The sequence below is a fragment of the Taurulus bubalis genome (assembly GCF_910589615.1).
Source record: "Taurulus bubalis genome assembly, chromosome: 9".
Lineage (NCBI taxonomy): Eukaryota > Metazoa > Chordata > Actinopteri > Perciformes > Cottidae > Taurulus > Taurulus bubalis.
The window spans coordinates 5,277,505-5,298,323 of NC_136597.1; the positions used below are offsets into that span (position 1 = coordinate 5,277,505).

The following is a 20,819-nucleotide window of genomic DNA, read 5'->3' on the forward strand; positions in this document are numbered from 1 at the left end:
TAGGTGGGCTGGTCTCGCTGCTGGGTTAATGTTATACACAGCTGTCCCCCCCTCAATTCCAAGACTCATGGCAGAATGCAGGGAGCGCAGAACAACATGTTGCACTAAACTCATTCACGGACCCCGGACAGTGTCATTTTGGAGTTTTGTGTTTCCTCCACGGCGGCGCGTGTCTCAGAAAGGATATCGTGTGTATTTTCCAACGGCAGCAGCAGTAGGTTTCAGGCCACACTGGCGTTAGTTCTGTTTTCAAACTTAAACTTTAGCACCGTCTTGCTAGCGCTTGGAACTTTTTTGTTGTTGTCGTTGGGCTTCAGCCGACTGCTCCTCGCACACTTTTCTTTGGGAGGGGGTAAAGCATGAGGACGGAGGAGCAACGTTTCAGGAAGGGGTTGTTGTGCCGTGTGGGACAGCAGAGCGCGGCGGCTCCGGCCAAAGAGTCTCTCTATGAGCGTCCCCTTGAATGGGGCGGTGTGTTTTGATCCAGAGTACCGTCCGGTGGGTGGGTGGGCGGGCGGAGAGAGGGACACGGCGGAGGGACTCCTGGCTGCCGGGGCTGCAGGCTGAGCGCTAAACCAGACCACTTTGGGTTCATATTTGGCGAAATTATGGTTCGGAAAAGGCCTGCTGCTGCGTCGCCGCCGGTTCGCCAACAAAGGAAATACCTGTAGCATCTCTCGCCGCCGCCGCGGCGCGTGCAGGCGACCGCCGAGCGCGAGAGACCGCGCGCGCTAGTTGGTGAAAGTTGACAAATTAGCTGTCGACTTGGCCAACTCGAGAGGAGCGCTGCGCGCCTGCGCAATTACGCACGCGCGCGCGCGCCCCCTTCGCTGTGAAGTTCACTCTCCGTCGGAAAGTCCGCCGCGTCAACTTGAACGCGTTGTGGAGGCCGTCAGCTCTCGCGCCGCGGGGAGTGGCTGTGCGAGGATGGTGGAGAGCCGGAGCAGCGTCCAGAGGGAGGGGGTGTACCGCTGGTTCTCCTCCCTCACCTCCGCCCAGAGAGCCGAGTTCCTGTGCGGCCTCCTGGACCTCTGCGTCCCCATCGAGCTCCGCTTCCTCGGCTCGTGTCTGGAGGACTTGGCCCGCAAGGACTACCACTCCCTCCGGGACGCGGAGATCAGAGCCAACAACCCCGCCGACCTCTCGGCTCTCACCAACATCACGGACGAGGTGGTGCGCAGCAAGCTGCTGGTGTCCCTCGCCCTGCTCGGCGCGGACAACCGGGAGGCTGCGGGGGTCCTGTACCGGACCCTGACTCACATAGACACGGTGATCAACAACTACGGGTTGGCGCTGAACGACGGGAGGACCGAGGAGCAGTTTCTGTTGCTCTTCACCATGGCCTCCCACCACCCGGCCTTCAGCTTCCACCAGAAGCAGGTGCTGAGGCAGCAGCTCAGCCAGATCCAGGACGTCCTGCAGGTGAGAGGGATGCTCCAGGGGAAAAGGGCACATGAGCCATTAATCAGTCACTTTCAAGTAAAGTGCTTGGAATCATTTAAATAATTTAATTTATACTGGTAGAGTGAAGGCAAGGCAAGTTTATTTATAACAAGGAGATTCAAAGTGCTTCATATAAAACCATTAAAAGCATCAACACATAATGCAGAAGAAAACAAGATTTAAAAAGTGTAAAAGATGCACGTACCGGCTCCAAAACACAGTCCCGTGAAGTCGTATGTGTGTGAATGACATAAACAAAACCGCAGCTAGTGAAAGCTCTGCTCCATGACTGAGAACATATTAGCTACCATCTGAAGGGAAAGGTGACATGAAAGCGCTCGTAAAGCACGACGAGCACGCTGCAGGACGCCACTCTGCCATGAATCCTCCTCTCTCCGACAAAGAGAGTCCCGTAAATTCAGAGTTATCACCGCGTCCGCCCATCCGTCAGGCCCCCGGGGGCCACAGGTTAGGTTTTCACCCGCTCGGAGGGAAAAAGGGGGAAGGCCCCTTGTAGCAGGTGAAACACAAGGTAATTTCAGGCTCTTTCCGAGCCTTCGGCAGAGGAAATCTGTTCCAGCACACTGACATGTTGCCTATACACCAAAATTACAGGTGAGACCCGGGCAATGACAGGCTGCCAGTTGACACAACGCACCTCAGCCATGTGTCGTGCGGTGAACAAAGCAAATTGCATGCTTGTGAGCGGTGAAAGCTGGCGGATAGCAGCAGGAGTTTACGATAAAAAAGTCGTATCCGAATCAAAGCGTTGTCCAAAATAACCATTGGCCCTCTTTTATGGTTAAACAAACTGGTTCTCCATGTGATGCTCAGAGCATTAAAATAGCCTCAAACAACTAGTATGTAAAGATACAGTGGAGTAACGTCTACCAGAGAAGGAGAGTCACACTCCTTTTCTCCCTTTTCTTCTTCTTCCTCCCTGAGCTTCTCTGTGCTTTGTTGACATACCTGCTTTTTAATGCATGCGAGCCCCGACTGGTGAGTTCGTGACCGGCGCTCTGCACCGCTCGCCCCGACCAATGGTGTTGTGGTAGGGGCACCGTTACCGCTGTTAAGCGCTGCTAGCTGCAAACCATTGGCACAAGCACGATGTATGCTCTCCGCTTCCGCGGGGGTCGCAAGAGTCCACGCGCCAAAGCAACGGCACACCGTCAGACACGGCCCTTTTGCCAGGGTCGCGCAGCATGTTTTGGCCTGTCCATGCAACATCCCAACATTTTCTTTGAGGAAGCTTTGAGGAGCTTTGAGAATGTTGGTTTGTCAGAAGGAGACCGTATTTTCTCAGACTGTGGATTCTTGCTAACACAGTGTAATGACATAAGCATTGGAGAAAAACTAAGAAAGGCTTGTGATTTATTAAGGCTTTATTATCACTTGTGATTTAAAAAAAAGAGACTTGAGATGAGTAGAACATGAGATGACACATCACATCTGTGTTTCCCATTTGGCATCTTACTGCATATGTTGGTTGATGCAGGTGAGCAGAGGAGGAGGAGGAGGAGGAGGAGGAGGAGATGCTCAAGCAGCAGCCCCTGGCGTGGATCGAGCTGCCACCTGTCCCTCTCAGCCACATCACCACTATCACCATCAGACCGCGTCCCTGCCGCCGGCCTCGTTGCCCCCCGCTGCCGACCCCCCCGCCTGCCTGCCTCCATCCGCCTGCCACACGCACTGCACCTGCTGGCACAAGGTAGGGAGGAGCAACGCCGCGGGGGTTTGCCTCACAGCGGCTCATCGCTCTTATGTGTCATTGCCTCCTTTTTCTTTTTTTGTCAACCTTCACTTTGGTGATCGGTGGTTCCTTCTTGAAAATGCATGATGGTGCACTCTCATCTATGAGAGTGGTATGAGTAGTATTGTTAGTCATTGATGTGGTTGTAGGAAAATGGTTTTATTAGCATTTTTATTTCACAAAAACCCACAATATGATTTCCTGAAGAAGCATCTTTCCCTATGTTATTTTTTTTTTTAATGAATACTTCACCCTGAAAATGACCATTTGTATGTCAACTACTCTCCTGTTTCACCTTGAATTCTTAAATAAAACATTTTTCTTGCATGACTCCATGGTGAACAGAGAATCCAGAAATGGAGAAAAGGTTTGAGTAATTGAAGTAAATGGCCGCGTTTCACAGCAAAGCGTCTTCACCTAAACCGGACTTTTAAAAACACCGACGCTTGCCCAGGCGTGCTACTCCTCCATCCGGACAAGTCCGAGGTGTTTTTAAAAAATGTTTGCGAAAAATGCATGGCTTTAGGAATTAGTGAGCATAATAAGATGTCACATACTTCCCTTCGTTGAGACCACTTCCTCTTCGCTCACCACTTTATGCATTCAAGAAAAACCAACGTTTCCCTTCGAGAATTCAAGGCCAATGCGAGGTGAGCAATGGTCATCTTGTATTCCTTTTCGAAAGGCCCTGCGGTCACGCTTCCTTGTGATTGGCTCTGCTCTTTTCAGAACGACGAGACCGCTGATGTGACCGGCTGATGACGTAGCAACACCATCCTGTTTATATTCCACCCATTGAACTATTGTTTTGAGGCTGTTGTCAAGCTAAATCGCTCCTGTCCGTATTGTTCAACAGATGCACTCCGCTGATGCCAGCTAGCACGCGTTAGCCATTGCAGGTGACGTGCACGACAAGATGAGGGAAGCTGACAGGTTGTCATGGACGATTAGAAGCTTAATTAATGTGTAAAAGCCCCATTCGGTCCATCGAGTTATTCTTCTCTATTACAAAAAAAGAAGCCCCTTCCCATTGGCTAGAGCTTTGCCAGTGTGGCCCTAACGCACACCCGGTGTTCTGAGTTGCAAACGGACACGCTATTCATGAACTGGCTCCATATTGAACAGCTGTTGCATCATATCAATGAGGAAAACAAACAAGAACTGCAAGGTAAACATAAGAGATGTGATCCAAATATGATTACTGGAAGATTAAAAAAAAGTGTACAGCCAGGATTTACTATCTTCTACGCTGAATGTGCAGCTGAGACGCTGTAAAAAAAACAGCTCAGTTTGCTTTGGTTTGCAACAAGATCAGCGGTCAACCATAAAAGTCCAAATATTTACGACAAAGGCAAAGAAAAAATTTGGAGATCATAGGGTGAGGGGACGGGGGGGGGGGGGGGGGGGATTTCCCAATGATGCAGGGAGCTAAGTGGCTCATTAAACTTCCCTTACAATCACATCTGGGATCAACTCAACAGAGCCGACGAGGGATTCTTCAGACGTGAATCAGGACGGAGAGAGAGAATTAAGAAACCGATCTGACGCCATGGATGCGAGAGAGATCAAGAGAGATATTGGGGGAGGAGGGGTTAAGAAAGTTAAAGAAGCACAACGTTGGGTGTTTTGTTCTTCTCCTCATTCACACAGACGTACACACACACGGACGGGCAGGAATACTGTTTTAAACGTGTGCGAGCAGCGAAGGGAAAGTACCCGGCTCAGAGTGGAGCGTTTGTATTTAGTGTTTTGTTGCCCTTGGCTCCTGCTTAGTGCAGGTCAGCACATTTCTCTATGCTGAAATCAACCCTCTGTGGTGTGTGTGTGTGTGTGTGTGTGTGTGTGTGTCTCCAGTGAATCCCCAGGAAGTTATAAATGCTCTCGCTCTCTCTCTCTCTCTCTCTCTCTCTCTCTCTCTCTCTCTCTGTGGCTCTCCTTCCTTCCCTCAGTGCTCTGAAGGGTATGACAGGGTTTCATTGTAAATCAGAGCAGTCACATACATTATCTACAGTAGTGCAGCTTTTAGCCAGGTCTACTATATATATATCAGTGTGCATCTCTACCGTTGCAGGGTTAACATTAGGCCAAATGGAGACGGGCAACAATCTCTTAAAAGTTGCTCCACTAAACATTTTTACACGGGTTAAAGGATGATTACGTAGAATGTGTTCACTACTAGTGGCGTCTTTTTAGCGCTTTGTTTTTGGTTTGTCGAGCTACAACTTACTACTGTCTTGGCTCACTCTCACAGCTCTCATCAGCGTTATTTGCACACCAAAAAAGTGGCAGGTAGCTTTTTTTTCTTCTTTTTTACTGTAAAAAGCTTGGGTGAACCCCAGGGCCCAGCACCAAATGGCACATGGACAAAGTTAACAACTAGCTGGTGAACACGGTGAAGTATTTAACAGCCAATGAGTCAGATATTTTGACTACTGGACTTTTTCGGGTGTTCAAAGAGAAACGTACCTACAGCTGAATGTGATTGTTTCTCTGTGTCTGTGTGACTAAGCAGTTGTTTGCTAACACAATTATAAGACTTGTTTCGCCGCCTCCCCCCCCAAGTGGCCGAAACATCAATTATTGCAGCGAAACATCAATTATTGCAGCACCACAGTGAACTGTAGTCAACTAGCTGCTCCACTCAGTCCACACTCAGGCCTTAAGCCCCGCCCCTCGCCACTGCAAAGAGCGCCATTTCTTGTTTATTCAACGTTCACCCACCAAGTGTGAAGTAGAGCGGATCAACCGCTCTGGAGAGACAAACCACATTTTCCATTTAAGTCCTGCATGCATGACATTTTGCCTTTAAAACAAATGTATATATATATTATTATTACTAGTAGTACTAATGATGCATTAAAGCAAGACACATCTTAAAACAGCTAAGTACACTGCATTGTGCATGGGTGCCTTTTATTTCTTATGAATTTGACTCTTTATGTGTAAGCGGAAGTGATTTCTTCTTTTTAAACGAGGGACGTTGGGTTATTGCATCATGTTTTACAAGCTCCTCGTAGGTTTCTGCATACAAGACCTTCATCTACGAAGCAATGCAGCTATAAGATGAACGTAGTAGAATTATTGTTCTTTTAAGTACAATATTTGCCTTTTAAACCGCAGTCGAGTAAAACTTACGAATTTGCGCATAAATGCTGCAAAATGACATTTCAGTGCATTTGAGAAAACCACTGGGCAGAAGACTGCCGTCTGATCTTCCCCTCCGGGTTTTAAGTCGATCGCATGAGCTTATTTTAACACAAAGCAGCTGGATGCCGAGTCACTCCAGAGGAAGGAGGAATGGTCGAATTCTGATTTTCGCAACAGGGCCGCGGCATAAACGACACATACAGCCACATCTGTTGGGCCTGTACAAGTCTGCATAATCACCCTATTATATGGGCGCTTTATATATCTATAAAAGCAGTGTCAGAATGAACAACAGTTAAGCTGAGTGTTGTAGGAGAGGGAGGAGGAGGAAGAGGAGGAAGAGGAGGAGGAGAAGTTGTTGTCAGCACGCAGTCTGAGTTTGATAGTTTTCGGGGTTTTTTAGGGGGGTTCATGGAGATTCACATGCTCTCCCACTTCTCTGCAACGTTTCTTAATTTCATTCCCACACTCCTTGTTTTTTTCCGTTCCCTCCTCGTAATCCTGCCCCTGCTGATTCACGTGAGCTGTTTTTACTCCGTGTGCCTTCAGTGTGACAGAGTCCGACTCCCCCCCCTTCACACTAACAGTCTGCAGACGGAGCAGGGAGCTGGCCGGTCGGCCGAGTAACATGCGGATGTGGCAGTAGCACACTTAATTGTTTTCAGATTTACACTGCGTGTGTTTTGGGTTGCAGCGGGCAAAGGCACATGTTGAGTTTTCCCTCTGAAAAGCGGGATTGAAAGGCTTTCAATCTTTTTCATTTTTATTCTCATGAATCAGCATTTGAGGGGGTTTCCAGTTGAACTGCATTGCAAGTAACAACCTTTATACAAAGGAAGGGTGGATATAAACACACTGCATCATCAAACTGGCTTTAAACATAGCAATACATTCCAAGGTAGAGTAAGATAACATTAGAAATGGGAATTACCAAAGTTGTTTCAGTCCGATAATGATACTTTTGGAGATCTATGCTGATCATTTCTTGGGAGTGGGATTTTTCAAAATAATGGTCATTTTCGGAAAGAAAGAAAAAAGATCCTCACTCTCAAATGGACATCACATGACACATACCGGTCATTAATAACAGATGTATTACAAAATCCAATATGATTGTACCATTAAGTGTAAAAAAAAAAGTCAAATCTTTTGAGAAATACTGTTTAAATAATAAGCCTGATAACTTTCAGGGTAACTCACTGCTCCAGGTGCTGATGTCACGTTGGTGTCCACGGTCAAGCTAAACGTGTCGGGACTTTTTTTTTTTTTTTATTATGCAAAAGTAGTGAAACATGTGATGCAGCCACCCGTGTTTGGATTCATTACCTCTGTGTTTTCAACGGAATTGAAACCAAATGAGTAGCTTGGGAGTATCAAAGTATTGAGTCATATTTCACATAATATTATGAGTAATAATGAAGTCACACAAACTGTGTTGTTTGCGTTAAAGACAACTCATATGTGGTACATGATGTGCATGCTTTGGTTTCTGCATTACATGCAGTAATCTTCAATTCATGAACAATAGACTACATTTTACAAATCTTTGTTCATCTTTTTCAGAATCAGAAATCAGAATCATAAACCATTTAATTTGTCTTGGTGGAAGGTGCATGTCATTTAACATTTAACAATAAACATTTAACAATAAACATAAAACAGTGTGCAATAAAAGGGAGCTTGAATATTTACAATTAGGTCTACTGAGTATTTACAATTAGAACTACGGAATATAAAAATAAAGTTCAAATTATAATAAAATAAAGTGCATGGAAAAGTGATTATAGGAAAGGGACAAGGGTATTCAAATATTTTTTTGCTTTTTGCTTCAGATTCTAAGGGCTTGTTGAGCAAAGCACGTCAATCCCCCATTTCATTCTGAGCATCAGTTCGTCCAACAGTTAAAAAAAGTAAATAAAATAGGGGCTTCAGGTCTGTTTTTGGATGTTATCCATTGCTCCCTACAACGCTGCTCTAAATAGGAGCGCCCTCCCGGTGGACGGTTTGCCTTTGCCCCGCGCCCGTCCTGCAGAGAGCGCTGCTCAGTGATCGACTCCGTTTCAAGCCGTGAGAACGCGCGGAATCCCCTGTGTTCCTTTTTTTTCAGTCGACCTCCGTCTGCGGGTAAAGACATAGCGCCCCGAAGTCACGCTTACGTCGGCCCCGCACCTGTCCGGGAGGCTCAGGGGTTGACGCTGTATCTACCCGACCTCTGCTCTGCGGCTTTCACCGCTCTCTTACCCAATGGTCTCTCACCCCTGCTCTCCAGAGCCAGACCAGAGAGGCCGGCACAGTCTCAGAGGCCACCATGGGACAGCGAGACCGAGCGGTGAGCCAGGAGCTCACCCCTCCTCACCTGGACCTCCCTCCTCCTCCTCTTCCTCCACCACCACCACCACCTCCTCCTCCTCATCTGCCTCCTCCTCTTCCTGCTGGACAGGTCCAGGATGCAGCAGCACCAACCAGGAACCGCACCAAAAGTACTTTCTACTTTTTTTCTTCATCTAATTGTCTGACTTGCTGTGTGTGGGTGTGTGTGTGTGTGTGTGTGTGTGTATGGCCTCCCTTTCAACTTCTGTCTGTGCATGTCGGCATGAAAGCGTGTGTGTGTTATGTTATACAACCAGGTAAGCCCAATTGAACAAGATGTGGCATGTTGGCACATCTGAACACTACAACGCAGCTTAAAGAATGCTGCCCTCAGGCTCGTGTGTGTGTGTGTGTGTGTGTGTGTGTGTGTGTGTGTGTGTGTGTGTGTGTGTTGTTATCAGAGCTTCTCTGTGCCTTGTCTGCATAGTCAGGCGGACCCCACGTGTCTTCTGCCGTCGTCGGCACTGTTAGCGCCGTTAGCTACGAGCCGCCGCCATGTTGAGAGCTGTTGAGAGGCAATAGAAATGCTCCAAAATCTCGTATGTAGCACCTTTTTTAAGTGAACATACATTAGGACAAAGTAGACAGCCGTTCTGAGTCACAGTCACACTCAAACTGAGCTATTAGTCTTCATGAGGCCGTTTGGATAACCTAGGATGTTCATCTGAAAGCAATCGGCCAGAGACCAGCTGGTGTCTCCGGGTGTACAGTATGTGGTTCACGTTGGGGCTGTTATTGTCTTGGTCCTTGTCTGTAACACAATACTCAACTATATCACTACCTCATGGTCACTCCACATAGCTGCCACCAACATAAATCACACACACATGCGCACACACGCACACACACACACACACACACAGGCACATACAATTAAGTTTATATGCCATGCCCTGGCATTTTCCCTTTGTGTGTGTGTGTGTGTGTGCGTGTTAAAGGTTTTTGCCACCTCAAACCACGCAGAATGAGCCACACCTTGTGTTGGTTTTATGGCGTGTTTTTCTGGCACACGCACACACAGACTGTAGTTGTAAAAAAAAAAGAAAAAGACATGAGGCAACACAAGGGACGTTTATCGAGATACAATGTTATCTCTGCAGGAGATGATTGAAGCTCTTCTTTTCGATGATGTGATGCACACAACGCTGCTGGACTGTGTGTGTGTGTGTGTGTGTGTGTGTGTGTGTGTGGCAGGCAGCCGAGATCAGTGTGAATGGCAGGCGGCATTTAGAGCCTTCCACAGCTGCTGCCCACAACAGGCACACACAAAGGTGTTGAGGGATGTAGGGATGTGTGTGTGTGTGTGTAATAGTGTATGTGTGTGTTTGTGTGTGTGTGTTTGCACGGTGAAAGCGACTCCTTTCTATTTCCTCCTTTATCCCCCTCTGTGTTTGTCTCCTCCTTCTCTCAAGTCCATCCCTACCCTCCTGCTTGTAGGGGAGGGACCAGCTGATCACGTGCTTTCAGATCCTAATATGTCGAAATCTCTACCTGGAGGTCTTCTGCACAAACACACCCATGTATTTAGCATTTCCCAACCAATTCAACTCATTCTCACTTGCAGTGGAGCAGCCCTAACCTGCCTGTGCATCTGAGGCATGCATCCAGATAAAGAAGTAGACAATATGATGGAGTGAACAAGCACTCACATCGCAGTCGGTGTAGTTAACACTTGATGACGTGATTTATACGTACCGGTTTTGCCTCTTTTCAGCGCTGATTGAGAGGGTGGCGCTGAGAGGAGTGACCCACACGGCTGAGGACACCGCTGAATATGTGCTCGAGGTGGGTGCAGCGTACAACACAGATGCTCACTTTCCCAAATGTTCTCTGTTCATCCCTTCATCTTTTTACCTGGTTTTCTGCTTCCTCTCCTCCCCTCATCCTTCCTCCTCTCCTCATCCCTCCTCCTCTCCTCATCCCTCCTCCAGGCCAGCTGGTCAGATGGTTTGGTGTCCTCCGTTGTCAGGACTCAGCAGGAGGTGACGGAGCTGCTGACTCAGGTCGGCGCCACCACTGAAACACAGTTTGACGATAATAATCTCCGGTTACGCTCAAATTGAGACAATAGTCAAAGTTCTTCAGCTTTGAGTGTAAAGGACCTGTACAATTCTGAGTGAACGTATCAGTCCCTTTCCCCTCTGTTTCTGATTTGATGAGGGTAAACAGACATTTAATCTTAATTAAGTGAAGTATTAAGCTGTCAGTCAAGTTTTATAGGGAGGAATAGCTCGATATCATCAGCATAGAAATGTGATACTGTATCACAATGTGCTTAGGTTGCATGTTCTTTTTTCTTTTTCTCTCAGCTGTCACAAGCATTTCCTGATGAGGCAGTGGATACATTTTTCCCTCAGTCCATAGAGCTGGACCACAGGTTAGTCTCGCCCTCCTCCCCTCTCTTCCTGTTTATTTTTGCCCTTAAAAAGTGTTGTTTCCTCTTGAAGAGTTGTGTTCCAGCTGAGCAAAGTTAGGGGATTTGCTAGAACTCTTTCAGGAAGAGTTAACAGTTTACTGTTCCTTTTTATAAAGCATTTGCAAAGCAAAGGTTTTGAATAATCAAAACCCCGGACTGTTTACATCTTCGTTTGTTTGCTACAAGTCTCTGCCTGTGAACATCACTCCGCTTGCTAGTGGTCCGGCTATGTGATGCTCACAGGCAGAGATGACGTAAGAGGGCCAAACTGTGACAATAACCTACTAAACTCACTGCTTTCCAAAGTCACATCAAGAATTGGGGTTTCTATACCGTGACAAAGCCTCCTTTAGCCACTCTGCAAAGCACACCCTGTTTAAAATCACAGTCCTTCCCATCTTAGACTGCAGCAACGTGATCTACAGGTCCGCCTCCAAACATGTTCTAAATAAACAAGATGTCATCGACCAAACCGCCACTTTGGTGCTCCTTTCTACACTCATCGCTGCAGCCTGAGCTCACTGGCCCACAGGTTAATGCAGTGGTATCAGTTCATCTATAAAGCTATCATTAGTAGAAAAAAAACACACCCACATATCTCTACTCAATTTTGATACCAATTTTCTATAGATATCTCAAGGTATCGAGTACTGGTACCCAGCCCTACTTGGAGCACGTTTAAATGACTCCGTCCATCGACATCATTGTTATTGCATCTTGTTGCCCTGCTTGTTGATATGTTGAGCTGATTCTTCAGTGCATCTCCGTGATGCGGCTAGATGTGATGTAGCATCTCCTCTGCTGTCTTTGGCCTCCCCGTGTCCGTTGACTCCCTGCTGTCCTGTCTCCCAGGAGTCTGACGGCGCTGCCCTGCCATGTCCTGCAGCACCACAGCGTCCAGCTGTTCTTCACCTCCACCGGGCCTCTCTCACCCGACTGTCACGCCTCTCTCCCCTCCCCCCTCCCGCCATTATCCTCCTCCCTTCCTACGGCTCCTGTATCCCCGACCTGTCCCTTCACCTCCAGCTCTAGTAAGTCTTGATTTAGTTTCATTGTCAATAACATATTTTTTCTTCTTTTGTTTGAATGTGGAGAAATAGATTACATGTAGCAGAAAACATCAGATAGGTTCAAACCCGCAAATGTCAGGAATGTGTGGCCGGGAAAGCGTCTATAAAACCAGTAAGTCTCTAAAGAGGGTGGCAGGGATATAAAACAGGAGATTGCTATTCTTAGACGCAAGGGAAAGACGGTGCCAATGAGGGACGGGGCAAGATGGACACCTTCATGTTTGGGTTTCAGTCTGGGAGAAGAGCGAGAGAGGAGAGGGAAAAGGGAGGTAATGGAAAGGACAAGGCCGCGAGTGTAGGTCTCCTCGGTTGGTGGCAGTGGAGAGGTGAGGGAGGTGAGGCTGCAGGCAGGATTTTCATTTTGTGATTCGGAGGTGTTGGAGGGGAGAGGACGGGGTCTATTTTAGTCTGGTGTGGGAATTCAGCATGGCATGTTTGTGTTGGGAGGCCTGGAGTGTGGTGACCTAATGTTGGTGTGTGTGCGTGTGTGTTTGATTCGATGAGTGTGACTTCATCCCAGAGAGTATTTATAGCCACCAGTGCAGTGTATATGCTAGTACTATTGCATGTTTCTACCGCTGTGTGTGTGTGCGCGTGTGTGTGTGTGTGTGCGTGTGTGCGTCTCAGACTATCATCAGACCCCAGGGAAGCCAGGCTAATATGCATCTGTCTGACTGAGATGTGATTTGCCTCCACAGACACACACAGCACAATATATCCCGGTCCGTTCTTCATAAACTCAATGTGAGGCTCTGACATCACATTTATTGCACTGAACACATGGGTAATAAGGTTCATGTCACTAAATACACAGCAGACACTGCTTTCAGAAAAGGAACAGAATGACCGAGCCTGCAAGCTTTTCATAATACATGTATTAAACCTGGCATGGACACCAGCATGAGTAAGTAAGTAAAGCATGAAGCAGCACATTAGTGTTATTTCGCTGTTGAAAATGTTTTCTAAAGAAGTAGGGAAAGAGTAGAAATAAAATACATAACATTATTGTCTGTGAGGTATCGTGTTTGATTTGTTTAGCATAAACTGAAAAAGAAAGCCTGTTCTTTAGTGCATGGGTTGTGCTATCTAACAGTATATGTCACGGAAATAACTCATAAATGCTGCACTATACATTACAGTAATGGGTGTGTTTGATCCATTTATGCATAGTGCGATTCCAAGTGCACCAACAAAAACTAAAAGTAATTCAGCAGACATACTATAGAAAGTACATCAGCTCTTGTTCTCGTCTGCATCACACCTTCTGTCCTGTCTGGGACATCTGGGAAATAATAGTTTTGCCTGACGTCTGGTCCATCCCTGGCAATCTTCTGCAGATGTTTCCATGCATCCAGAATGCATTGCGTCCAAGAGGGACATCTGATCATGTGGCTGAGAGAGAGCGTTTAAACCAGGGCCCCTCTTAGTCGACTAATAGCTTCTTTTTTTTATTTTAGCAGACTAAGATTTTCAGTACTTTTTCCTTTTTATGACTTATCTCCAAGACAATTATGAGCATATCTCTGGTATACACACAATTTTAAAGTGATGCTTTCGTGTGATTCTTTGTGGGGGAAACAAATTCATTAGTGGACTCAGATCAAGTCAGAGTCACGGAGTGGATCAGCGCGAAAGACAAAAAGGGAGCAAATGTAACTTTTACAAATCCCTGATCACGTCTTTGCTTTGTTTTTTGGTTATCCAGCTGGTCTTCAAGGCTCCAAACTATTTTTTTTTGCCACCGTTAAAAAAGAAAATTTGTTATCATCTTACTTTGTTAAAATAATTTATAGTGAGATTATTACTTCATAAAAACACAATTCAAATAATAATAAAAAGACCAACAAATTATTTTTAATGATTCAAACAAAACTTGTCATTAGTCGTTTTAATGAGCTGCTTAGTGTTAGGAAGTTAAATAACTCATACGTCATCTCTAATAGCTATATTTGATATATTTATTCAAGTTTCTCTACATTTCACGAGATTACATGTGAACACATCATGATAACGTCATAATGTACCTTTGCTTAATACTGGTTTTCACTGACCAGCCTGAACGCATCATATGTCCTGATCGTATATTTTACTGAATATTGACGGATAACGACCGTCAGTAAAACGTTCTCTCGCACTGTGGTGATGAACGTTAAACCGTGTAAATTATCTGCGGTTTGGTGATGATGATGGAGACAAACGATGAAGGTCTTTTTGTTTTCTCTCTGTCCCTCAGATCTTGGCTGCACGGTTCAGCACAGAGGAGCCAACAGGTACGTTTTCTTCCTCTCTTCGTCTTTCTGTCATTCATCACCATCATCATCATCACCATCATCATCATCTTAGCCTCCTCTGACCGTATGTCCTCTCTCAGGGCGGTATACAGAGTGGCCAGCGTCCAGCCCGTCGTCAGCACCCACAGCTCTGTCTTGACTCGCTCCTCCCCTCACCTCTCCTCCCTCCCTCCTCCTCCTCCTCTTCCTCTCCCCATTTCACCTCCCCAGACGTCCTCGCTCCCCCACCCTGTGCCAGGCCTGCCCACCCAGTGCTCCTTGGCGGGCGGCTGCGATCCCTCCACCCAGCCCCACCCCCAACACAGTCAGCCCCACTCATACCCTCCGCACCACCTCCATGCTCAGACCAGCGGCCCGCCCGGCGCTCAGCATCAGTCCCTGCACCTGTCCCATTCCCAGCCGCCGCCCCACTCCCACTCCCACTCCCAGTCCCTTTCGTACGCCCAGTCCCATCCCCTGTCTCGTTCCCAGTCCCACCCGCAGGCGTCATGCCCGTCCCAGTCCAACAGCGCAGAGCAGAACGGCATCCTGGACTGGCTCCGCAGGCTTCGGCTCCACAAGTATTACCCCGTCTTCAAGCAGCTCACCATGGAGGAGGTGGGTGGGCTTCAGATGCTTGTGCTTGTCATGTATGCATTCAAGATATGTCTCACAGGAAACTCACTAAAATCTGTATTTCAAGCTGCAGTCATGTGTGCGCTTGTCACACTCCGATAAACCAGTATGTCTGCGGTTTTTTTTAAACACGTGTATTATTTTGTCTCGTGTCTCTTTCAGTTTTTGGCGCTGACAGAGGATGACCTGAACAAGTACGACTTGACCCAAGGAGCAAAGAAGAAACTCAAGACTCAACTAGAGCTACAAAAGACTCAACTAGAGATACAAAAGTCAGTGTCCGCCCCATTTTGAATGTTGTCACCGCTCTCTGTCTCGCCGTCAGACGGCTCTTTCCCACTCTGGAGCCATTATTGGTGCTCTCCTCGAACACACGAGACTCCTTTGACAAAAACATTTCATCGTTTTTGCAGACCGGCAACTCCTGTGTTCTGTGAGGTAAAATGACTGTTTTTGTCATGTAGTAAATTTCCTTAAAGATTTTGGAATGGCTGCAGCACTGAGAGCTGGCAAGCGAGGCCCCGTTGCCGTTAATGTGACCCTCTGACAAAGATCTCTCTTTGTGGCGCTGCGCAGGAGGAAGTTTAGCGGACGCCTCGTCCTATTAACGATTAACAGGCAGACCGATCAGCTGCTGATGTCCAAGGCGAGACCGCGGCATCAACGGTCCGTACAGCGTCAATGGTTAACCAGCTGTGAGTGGGCCAGAGAGATTAGATATACTCACGAGAAGATAACCAGCAGAAAGCCACAAAAACATGGACATGGAAGCAAATGCGTCCGCATGCTCCGACTCTCTCTCTCTTTCTCTCACACACACACACACACACACACATCCGGCACAGACACGACACACCTGGGTTTTTTCTCATGTGAACCTGCTTGAATTATCTCTTGATCGTGTTTCCAATCCCCAGAATCAACAGGTTTCCTGCTGTAGGCATGTTGCAACGTGTGTGTTTGTGTGTGTGTGTGTGTGGGTGGGTGTGCGTGTTTGAGTGTGTGAAAATGCTCAAACAAGACACAGAAAATGGAAAGTTGCTGCAGTGGTTTTCCATGCTACGGGTTTGACGGTCTTGCAGATGTGTTTGTAGTGGAGCAGTTGAGCTGCTGAGGAGCACTTTAAGTGGATAATGTCTCCCCCTGGTGGTGATAAGGGGACACAAGCTGCCGTTCAACTCTGACATAAACTGAGAGGACTCATAACCTGTGCCCTGATTTTAAAGAGACAATAACATTTCAAATGTGTGGTATTTAGGATATTTTGTTCTGTTCCAGTCTAGACAGAAAAAGATCCATCACGTAAACATTCCTTTAAAAAACAGGGTTAAACACACCTCTCTGCCTCTGTGTGTGTGTGTGTGTGTGTGTGTGTGTGTGTGTGTGTGTGTGTGTGTGTGTGTGTGTGTGTGTGTGTGTGTGTCCTGCAGGGAGATTCAGATGGAGAAGCGGCCCTGCAGCGGCATCGCCAGGGTGACGCCCTCCAGTCACATGGGACCCTCGACACATCCCACCTCCACCGCAGGTACCAGGGCCGCTTCGTCTCAGGCTGGCTATTTGCCTTCAGTTTGATTAAGATGTGATTAAAATATAAATATATGAGTGTCCAGCAGTAGGAGGCAGTGTTCACACTGGCCAGCTCCCAGGGGGAATGTTTGGATTTGTAAAATTGTGAAACCGCCACAATGCTTAGTGCCCTGGATTTTAAGAAAGAAAAGGTTAAAACATCTTAAAATGCAAGTGTATTGAAATGTGTTTCAGGGGAGCTGCGAGTGGAGGTGGAGGCTGCGCCGCATCATCACCCCGTCTCGACAGACAGCAGCTCGTCCTCAGGCTACTCCAGCTCTCCCTGCTCCCCCCGAACGCCACTCGGCTGTGACTCCGCCTTCGACCGGACCAGAGACATTCACAGGCGTACGTTTACTCACAGAACTATTGCATTATCATGCTAATTTGGAATGCTAATACTGTGAGAAAGATTTTTTTTTGCTATTTCAAACTTTTTCTTGATGCCTAACCTAACTTATACTGTTTCAATATGACATTAAGTCCCAATAGACACACACACACACACACACACACACACACACACACACACACACACACACACACACAGAGGCATGGACAATGGCTTTCAACACACCACCTATGTGCATCTGTGTTCCAGGTGTGTCAGGTCCAGACGCAGAGAAGGACCGGTCCGGTCTCTTCATCCTGAGCTCCAGCTGTCCCCCGGGCTCCAGTCGCCCCACGGCCCAGGTCCTACCGGTCCAGACCGACCCGGCTCCTCTTCACCCTCCCTCCTGCTCCTCCCACCTCGGCCACCCGCAGCCTCCTTACCACCCGCAGGCCAGTTACCCCCACGCCCTGCTCTCCCCGGTCTCGAACCCAGCACGCATCCTCGCCTCCCCCCGTAAGCCCAGACCGCTGTGCAGTGAGGACAGGACTAAGCCGCCGGGCTCCGGCCCGCCTGTGGGCGGGGCCGGCTTCCCGGCGGGGCTCTGCGTGGGCATGGGGGTGCGACTGGAGAAGCTGTTCCCTGGGCGGAACATGGACGGCTCCTCCACACTGCAGGACTCGCTGGTTTGCCGGGGCCTGGCGGGAGGAGCAGTGGGTCTGCTGGTGGAAACCAGTTCTGCTTTAACCTCCACCTCCAACATTCACCACGTGTCTCACCCGCCGCTGCACTTCCACCTCTCGTCCTCTTCCTCCCCGTCTCCATCTGGATTCTACTCCTACCCCCCTACTTCTTTCTCCTCCTCCTGTCCCGCCACAAAGTCAGGCAGCTCCAGCGGCGGCGGCGGCGGCGGCGGCGGCTTTGTCCCTAAGGCAACAGCAAGCAGCGTCCCCGTGGCTGCGGTGCCGGGCAACACGTACTACCCGGCCCAGTCAACCTCTAGCACCTCCCCTTCCCCCTCCTCCGCCTCTTCATTGGATCAAAGTTCAGGTCCATCCATGTGTGTCTGCAGCTCCTGCGGTTGCCAGGGTAACTGCGGCGCCTACGGGGCGTTGCCCGGCTACGCGGCGGCCGGCTACCTGACGCCGTTCTCGGCCGGGCCCTCGCTCTTCACCCTCGGGCCCCTGCTCCACCTCAGCCCCCTGATCTCCTCGTCCGCCGCCGGCAGCGGAGCTGCGCCCTTCTCGTACCCGATGATGGCGCCACCGCCCCTCTACCGCCGCAGCCCGGCGCCACACGACCAGCAGCCGGCCTTCGCCTTCTACCAGCCCCATGGCATCGTGGGAAACGGAGCCCACAAGCGGTCGGCGGGTAACGTGTCGTGTTACAACTGCGGCGCCAACGGACACAGAGCGGAGGAATGCAAACAGCCGGCCATGGACTCCGCACAGCAAGGTGAGGGCAGGAGGAACGCGTTGTCCATCCAATGATCAGCAACTCACGTTGTGTTATTTGGCATTTCAAATTAGCAAATGTAATGATTGTTTTTTTTCTCATTGTTTATTAATTGATTTAGAATTTAACACTACGAAAGTTAATTATTATTTTGGTTTTTGGTGGCACACTCATTGGGTAGATAATTTTGATGACAGTATTTATATTCTCAGTTGTTTGAGTGCAAAACAAAGAATGTGTTATTCTCAAAATGTAATTACCCCCAACAATCCCCACTATCAATAAATGGCATTACTGTTTTGACTTTAAACCTTTTGTCCGGACTTGAGAGATTGTTTTTGTGAGGTTACTAGACTTTGGAGTCATTGTTTATAAAAAAACTATATTGACCATAAGCGCTTAACACTGAGACGCAGTTTACACATTTAAAAATAAATATTTGGACAGCTCTGCTTCAGATTTCCTAATTGCCAAATACAAACGTTTTGGGATGGTTACATACAAAAAAAGTCATAAAATATAATTCATATTATAATTATTTTAGGCACAATGCTGATTTCAACCTTGTAATTTTGTGGCTTTTGAAACATGGGAATCCACTCATCTTGTTTCTGTTGCAACCAATAATCTGTCCAAAAATTCAAAAGAATAGGCAGATTTTTAGAGCTGCAACGATGAATCCATCAGCTGTCAACTACTAAATGACTATTCCGATAATAATTTAATTGGTTTGAGTCATTTATTTTAAGAAGAAGAACAAAAAAAGTCAAAATTCTCTGATTCCAGCTTCTTAAATGTGAATATTTTCATGTTTCTTAACTCTTCTATGACAGTAAACCAAATATCTTTTGATTTGAGGACAAAACCATTTTCACCATTTTCTAAACAACTAACTGGTTAATTGATGGATTAATCAACCATAAAAATAATAATTGTTACAGCTCCGCTGTATAGAGGCCTAGTGCTGCTTGACTCAAGCGTGAACGATTGTGGGCGTTGCCAAAGCTTCAACACTGACCTCTGTTGTGTTTCACAGGGACGTTTCGGCTGAAGTACACTCCTCACTCCGACAGTAAGGACTCAGGGGACTAACAGCAGAGACGCCCTGTGGATTTGAGCTGTCCTACTCCTGACACACCTGTACCTCATGTTCCTGAAGCCTCTGGGGACGGCGAGGCAACGCGATCTGCTCAAAAGAACGTTGGATCTGAAGGCGCAGTCTTTTTATTCTCTTTTTTACGGCCGCTCACAGAGAGTTCAGAGGAGGATGCTAAAGGAACAAGTCTGGCGAGCAGAGGGCAGCGCTCATCACAATCCGTTTTTTTTTTTTGTAATTTTTTACGTCAGATTAGCTTTCCTCCTTCTCCGCGAATACAAAGCCAGAGATTTGTAAACTGCGCCTCGCTTTATTTCAGAGACCGTAACTCTGCCGCTCTCGTTGGCTCTGGTGCAGCAGACAACCGGAGAGTCTCAAAATCTGCTGTTTTTGCAGCTAGAAATCAACCAAATATTTTATTTAATACCAACAGGAAATGTTGCAATACGTGCTCTGGGCAAAGGCAATGAGGGTCCCACTTTAGAAGCGCCAAATACAGTTCTCAAAAAGAAGCCTAACCACCACCTGCAATTGCATTTTACCTTTTGCAGCTGTGAGCAGATTCCTGTGTTTCCTTTTGAGCATTGGATTGTGGGAGAATTGTGTCCATCAACGGCGCACTTCGTATGCATATCGACGATTTGGAGTCGACTCCATTGCTCTAAACTACGTACTCTAATTCGTGTTTGGGACCTTTTCCGGCTGTCGCTTTCAGAAACCGGGATAAGATTCTGGTCTGCTTTCAGGAATAGCGGTCATCAGTAACCGGGTTGCTGGTGTTTATCATGTATACAGGGCTGGGGATGACCTGCTTTATCTCTGCTCGTGTAAACATCGTATCCTTGTGGTGATCATAGCCGAGATAATCCTCATGAATGGATTGCACAGGTCCGTTTCAGATGTTTCAGAAAATCCTTATATAGAGAGAGAAAGCCAACCGACTACGTGAGGAATCGGGACCAAAGAAACATTTGATTGGGAGAAATACAGAAATAAGAATTGGGAAACGGGGGGAGGGGAGGAAGGTACGAAGCTGTGTACATCGGAAACTCACCGAAAACTTTGAGGATTGAAGGTGTATTACTCGCGTCAAATTTTTTCAGAAACCTATTTTTTTTGTTCCGTTTTGAAATCATGGAGCGACAAAGGTGTTTTTCTCAAAACAAGGTTGATATCATACAGGAGCATCTGCCATCGTTTCACAGTCTCGTAGCTCCTGTGCTGGTCGACCCGGGACGGGGACGACATTACGGCTGGAAACAAAGA

At 47.5% G+C, this 20,819-nt stretch overlaps 1 protein-coding gene across 1 annotated transcript; it reads left to right on the plus strand.

Moving 5' to 3' along the window:
* Positions 1–927: 927 nt before the first annotated feature.
* Positions 928–19,549, plus strand: zcchc14 (zinc finger, CCHC domain containing 14; the record flags this gene model as incomplete). The annotated part of the gene is made up of 14 exons (XM_079224264.1): positions 928–1,422; positions 2,942–3,154; positions 8,613–8,823; positions 10,428–10,498; positions 10,645–10,716; positions 11,023–11,090; positions 11,982–12,160; positions 14,433–14,469; positions 14,571–15,087; positions 15,268–15,377; positions 16,536–16,630; positions 16,867–17,019; positions 17,273–18,457; positions 19,494–19,549. The coding sequence occupies 14 exons, from the start codon at positions 928–930 to the stop codon at positions 19,547–19,549; spliced, it is 3,462 nt and encodes a 1,153-aa protein (XP_079080390.1).
* Positions 19,550–20,819: the final 1,270 nt, after the last annotated feature.